The sequence below is a fragment of the Haplochromis burtoni genome, unplaced genomic scaffold (genome assembly GCF_018398535.1).
Source record: "Haplochromis burtoni strain Fernald_Lab_line unplaced genomic scaffold, NCSU_Asbu1 Contig_135, whole genome shotgun sequence".
Classification (NCBI taxonomy): domain Eukaryota; kingdom Metazoa; phylum Chordata; class Actinopteri; order Cichliformes; family Cichlidae; genus Haplochromis; species Haplochromis burtoni.
The window spans coordinates 1,613,646-1,619,770 of record NW_024582496.1 but is presented as its reverse complement, the minus strand read 5'-3'; the positions used below and the strand labels follow the sequence as shown (position 1 = coordinate 1,619,770).

The 6,125-nt window shown below is 38.3% G+C and overlaps 1 protein-coding gene across 1 annotated transcript; it reads left to right on the top strand.

Annotated features, from left to right (window-relative positions):
• Positions 1-275: 275 nt before the first annotated feature.
• Positions 276-5,671, top strand: LOC102295690 (inactive serine protease PAMR1). The gene is made up of 6 exons (XM_014336335.2): positions 276-506; positions 627-821; positions 1,075-1,141; positions 1,807-2,072; positions 3,144-3,484; positions 4,033-5,671. The coding sequence occupies exons 1-6, from the start codon at positions 443-445 to the stop codon at positions 4,606-4,608; spliced, it is 1,509 nt and encodes a 502-aa protein (XP_014191821.2). The 5' UTR covers positions 276-442; the 3' UTR covers positions 4,609-5,671.
• The last annotated feature ends 454 nt before the right edge of the window (positions 5,672-6,125 follow it).

Genomic DNA, 6,125 nt, shown 5'->3' with positions numbered 1-6,125 from the left:
ACCGAAAGCACTGTATCGAACGGTTCAATATCGATACGAGTATCGTTGCACCCCTACTATCTATCTATCTATCTATCTATCTATCTATCTATCTATCTATCTATCTATCTATCTATCTATCTATCTATCTATCTATCTATCTATCTGTCTAAGAGATTTACACAGATAGATACTATCTATCAATAGATATAAGTTACTTTAGCTGTTTATATTATGTCAATATAATAATGTGCACCCTTATAAATGTTATGTTTATTGGTTATTCAGTGTTATCTTTCATTTATCACAGTCAGAAAATTTCTTTACAGTGTCAGCCATCAAGAATGTAGCATGCGCAGCAGCAGACAAACCAGTGAATGGATACCTGCTGCCTGTATATGGTCCAGAAGAGGAGCTCATATTGGTAAACTACCGGTGCCATCCACCTTTCAGGCTGATTGGCATGCAGCAGAGGACCTGTCTACCTAATGGCACATGGAGTGGCACTGCTCCCTCATGTGTAAAAGGTTTTTCTTGTGTGTTTTAACTCCTCCCATGGTGCTTGTTGTGTTCTGTTATAGTGTTTGCACACTATTATTGACAGTTAGGAAATACATTTTTCTCTCTTTTGTCTCAACTGCATACAGGTCCAACAAGCCTGGTCCGGTGCGCTCCTCCACCCAAACTGCTCCACGGATATCACAGACCTGCTCTTGACTCAGCTGGAGGTGCTGAGACAATTGAGTTTTTCTGTAAAACCTCCTACATTTTAAGTGGAAACCACCAGAGTACCTGTCTCTCTAATGGATCCTGGAGTAGCAGGTCACCAAAGTGTGTTAGAGGTAATAGTTTTCAAAAAAAAAGGAAGAAAGATTTAGGTTGTAGCTGCTTTTCCTCCTCGTTGTTACATGAGGAAAAAAAAATAGAGTATAGAGTATTACATTGTAATATATTGTAAACTGGGAAGTTTATAAAGAAAGATTAGACATTCTTATGTGTTTGTCACTACAGTATTTAAGTCCCTGATATTTTTAAGCAGAATCATTTACATACACATCTACTTATTGTTGCCACCTGCTTGATTTACCTTCACAGTCTGTCGAGAACCCAGAGTTTCTGAACTTGTACGGCAAAGTGTTGTGAAGCCACACCTATTGCTAAGGTAATGTTATATGTGTGTATGTATGAGTTTTGCACACTTAAAGTTATTATTTTGGATTTTTTTATGTTACTTTGTCATTATACAAATTGCTGTGATGGTTTTACTTTGTGAGGAAAAAAACTGAACAATCCGACAGACTTTCCTCTTCCCTGTTCTTTGATTTGATAGCAGTGACAGCAGTTTATGTAGCTATCTGGTGTATTGCCCTGACACATCTTTGAATTTTGCTCATATTCATGCCATGGGTGCTTCAAAGACCAGAGTCGCGCACTTAAGTGCAGCATATTCAAAAAAAGCAATGTAGCATGCATGTGAAAGAAGAAGTCATTTATGCCCCTTATTGTGTCCCAGATGCTAAGCACTAGTAGAACTTGAAGCAAACATAGGTTATTCTCTTCTTGGTTTTATGATTGAGTAAATCCACACATTGAAAATGAAATGTCATTTAGCTCTAAAACAAAATAAGAAAGGACATGAGTGGGAGCACATTGGTAGAATTTGGAGGCTCAAAAAATATTGGAAATATCAGTTTGTAAACAATGAATAAGCAAATCTGTATATGGGTAAATAAAAGATAAACAAGATGTATGTATATGTATAAAAACTCACAATGCTTATCACACTGAAAAGATGAGCTTTAAAGGCAAACTATCTCTTTCTTTTAGACAGCGTTCAGACCAGACTCACCTCTCATCCAGATACAGCATGGATGATTTGTTGTCCGCTGGCTTTATTCCACTAACATCCGGTGGATTGTCCAGAGAGAAAAATGATGACACCTCTTTGGCCGAGATACCTCGAGGTTTTCACCCAGTCTACACTAGCATCGACTACAAGTGTGCTTCACCTCTCTATCGAAACAAAGGAAGCTCTCGACGCACCTGTCTGAAGACTGGAAGGTGGAGTGGGCACTATGTTTCCTGCTCACCAGGTGAGATCAGCAAAAGTTTACGCCTAGCTTGTTAAGTGAAATCTCTCTTAAAAAACAGAGAAATATAAAACACCATATTGGTACATTGCACAGACACAAATACCAGCTAACTCGTGCTTATGGAGATGATACTTTTAGCTGCAAAGGGTCACCAAAGCAGGTGGAGCCACTTTGGTGGTGGTGCTTTTATGCTGAGTGCCCTTCCTGAAGCAACAATCTGATTTATCCTGGCTTTGGGCTGATACAGTACCAGGAGTATGCTAGCCTGTGACCCTGTGTCTCCTCCTGGTCTCAAACCAGGGATCTTTTGCATGCAAGACAAATGTGTACTTTTGTACTTCTGTGTACAGAAAAAGTATTAGTTTCACTGACTACAAGTGAGGAATAGACTCATCTGACAGGCTGTTAGTTACATACAGTTCACCAGTTTTAACCACACATTACCCATTAGCCTTTACTCATAATATCAAGTTTTTTTGCAACAAAGATGGTGATGGTGGAAACGCTCATCTTGAGGCTTCATAACATGATTCCAGAAACAAATGGTAGGAATTTGGTGGGTTTTTTTAAAAGCCAACCTAAAGTGGTCATTTGAGGAACTGCACTTTTTGGCTTTATTTTTCTTCTTGACCAATACATTCCAGCGTTGTTAGCAAATTTCAGAAGTATATTCTTAAGTAAGCTAAATTGATGTGTGAACTTAGCTCTTACACATGAAAGATTGTAGTTTGACTAAAACGAAATAATGATGATCTGTTTGAGTTCAGAAGCAACCTACCGCAGATATTAGATTCATTCTGTAACATTTATATTGCAATTTTGTGACTCTTCTGCAGTTACACGACACTTTTAAATGAATCATCTTGGTCACAGTGACATCTTATTAAGAAAAAAATTACGCAGACTTATTTTGATTTTGAAGTAATTCTTTGACATTTCTGGAAGTCAACTGATCATCATTCTTACCTGTCTGTCTGTTTTTAAGGGCTAGATTCTAATTTTAAAGCCACTTTCACATCTGCACTGTAAAATTTAATACGTTTCTGTTCTTTGTCCTCTGTGATGTCACAGTTTGTGGCAAATTTGACGCTTTCAGCAGACACAACCTCTCCGACGCTCAGTGGCCATGGCACGCAGCCATTTATATCCGCTCACCACCTGATCACACTGTGAGCACCTACACGTCCCCTGGAAGGATCATAACAGACCAGCAGGGGGCCTCAGAGGAGTCCACATTCTGGTTCCTGGCCTGCAGTGGAGCTCTTGTCGCCCAGCATAGAGTCCTGGTGGTGGCTCAGTGTGTGGTAGACAAGAACAAGCAGCAGCACATTCAGCCTGAACATGTGAAGGTTGTCATAGGCAAGCAATACCATACACCCAGGGATGTGTTGAAAAGCCAGCACCACCTGAGGGTAAAGTCCCATATGCATGACAACTTTTTACTGTTTAAACTTGCCTAAACGATGCAGTCTAAATGGATTATTAATGCCTTTTTATATCAGTAAATCCTTTGCAGGTCAGGTTATATGGCAAATGGTCATCTCACTTTCACCCCACATTAAACCTAGAAGCCACCATTTGGCCTGAAAATGACCAAACAGTGCTCATAAATATGTGGTCTTACATTAGTTTTTTCTTTTTTTGTAAGTCATAAAGTGCAGAAATGCTTATAAATTCTGCAGCACAACAGTTGATAAAAAAAGAAAAGAAAAATCAGTCTTAATTAAATTGAAGTTATTTTTTGGATATATATTTGTTTGTAAATGTATAAAGTGGATAAGGTGCATATTTGATATGCACTTAAAGCTTACATGGAATGCAGCTATATTTTCTTTGGTTCTGCACATCTTGCATGCATATAATCTAATCTTGATGTGTATTCCAAAAACAACAAAACTTGGCATGCAACTCAGTAGTCTAACTTCCAATTCTCCCTCATCTTCTCTTTCTGCCCCAGCAGGTTTCAGAGATAGTAGTCCATCCAAATTTTTTCTCCTCACCAGACTCTGATGTGGCTGTGCTTAAGCTAAAAGACAAGGCCAAGATCAGAGAGCGCGTGTTGCCTGTGTGTCTACCCAAAACGCAAGGAGGGGAGGTGACTGCGCAGGAGGCTTACACCGCGAGGTGGATTTTACCAAGCAATCCGAGGCACCTGGGCCACTCTGCAACCTTGAGCCTGACAAAACTTGTTGAGCTGACTGATGTTACTCATTGTGAAAGAGAATTTGCTCAAGGAGGGGCACATACCACAGCGATCAGTGACAATTCATTGTGTGTCATTAGCAAACCGTCCAGTCCTCAGAGCGCCTGCCCAATTGTTATTCCAGGCATCACAACCATGCCAGCTGTGTTTTCATCCACAAGGGCTGTCTTGTCAGGTCACGAGGATACTCACCGAGCCTCTAGTGCAGGCTGGCAGCTGCTTGGTTTAGAGAGAGCAACATCTTTTGAGAAAAACAACTGCAACCAACCGAGTTACACAGTTCACACACAAATTGCAAACTTTCAAGACTGGATAGAGCAACATGTGAAATAGGTGCTTTTGGTACAATCTTATAAAAGGCAGAATTTCAGCGATGTTAATAATTAAATCTGAGTTCTGTATATTTCAGTGCTGCTAATTATGCAAAACAAACTAAACTAAACTGGTTTTAAGCACCTAATGCATACCTACTTCCTATACTACCATGTGATCGTTAGAACTCTATTATGTGTTTGCACCTGCAGCGATCACTCCCATATAAAACACATCCTCATGCTTCTAAGAATAAATTGCTGTAATAAAAAAGACAGACAACTGTTGACCTATTTATTCTCAAAACATGGGTGGTTATGTAATTATTGACATCTAAAACATTAGTTCCAAGCAGTTATTGTTTTGTTTTTTTAGTAAAGCTAGTTGATTTATAAAGTATATTGTGTGAAACATGTAACATGCTTTTCTACAATATAAATTGCACAATATGCATTAAAAATGTGTATTTCTGCATCATTTAACTTTTTGCCATTTCAAGTAAACTTTAATTGTGTTATATTTACAATCTATTTACAACTAGGAAATGAATTGTGTTTAAATAATTGTATCACACAATTTGACACAAAAACCGTCTGCAAAGAACCTTGTGAGTACTTTTGACCAGCATTTAAATTGAATCTCATATCTCAAAGCTCATCCAGTGCTTTCTTGACTACTTTCACTTACTTTTCACATTTGGCAGTCCTCCCATCTTCATCTGGTCCAGAACATACCAAGTAGGCTGCTAACAAAAACTAACATCACTGTCTTCCAGTGAAATTCAAAATTCATTTTTATTTTTCATTAATTACAAACAAATATACAGTAAACCTGCTGAGACCCAATTCCACCTATCAGCCTCTCTGAATATGGGTCTTTTAACTGTTCCATGCTCTTATTTTATAACCATTGGCCACCACATTTTTAAGGTTGTAGCTGCATCTGCACACAGATTGAGCCTTCCTACCCTATCAAGGTGGCTGAATCTGTGTTTTGTTTGCTGATAACTCTTTTTTTTCTAGGTTTTTCTTAATCTTTCACCCAATATTCTTGGCTGTTTTTCACATCTAATGTGTGGAAGTGTGTGACAGGAAGGAGTGTATGATATATGCTCGTGTTTTTATACGTTTTGACACGTATGAGCACTTTTTCAAACACACTGCTCCAAAAATAAAGTTATTGTTATTATCATTATTTTATTATTATTATTTTTATTGCACATTGTTTCAGTCATTATAAAGTACTTTAGAATTATTTCAATTGCAAATGAAATAGTTAGCCTATATTAACTTATCAGGAACAAACTGACTGGCAGCTAGGACTGGGCCATATCATACCGTTCACGGTAATACCAGTATAATGTTGGGCAACAATAAGAAAATAAAATATCACGATAGAATATGGGTAAAATGCGCAGGGCCTTTGTTTTCATATGCACATGGCGGAAAAAGCATGGTGATGACGGAGAACAAGAAGGGAGAAAGCGAATCGTTGAATGAAACAGATGAACCACAATTGGTTTGTAAAACTTCAGTGGT

Excerpts from the sequence above, each read along its gene's own strand:
- LOC102295690 (XM_014336335.2), top strand. The coding sequence starts at position 443 with ATGCAGCAGAGGACCTGTCTACCTAATGGCACATGGAGTGGCACTGCT. Across the intron at positions 822-1,074 it reads GTCACCAAAGTGTGTTAGAG|TCTGTCGAGAACCCAGAGTT; the intron begins GTAATAGTTTTC and ends TTACCTTCACAG. Across the intron at positions 2,073-3,143 it reads CTATGTTTCCTGCTCACCAG|TTTGTGGCAAATTTGACGCT; the intron begins GTGAGATCAGCA and ends GTGATGTCACAG.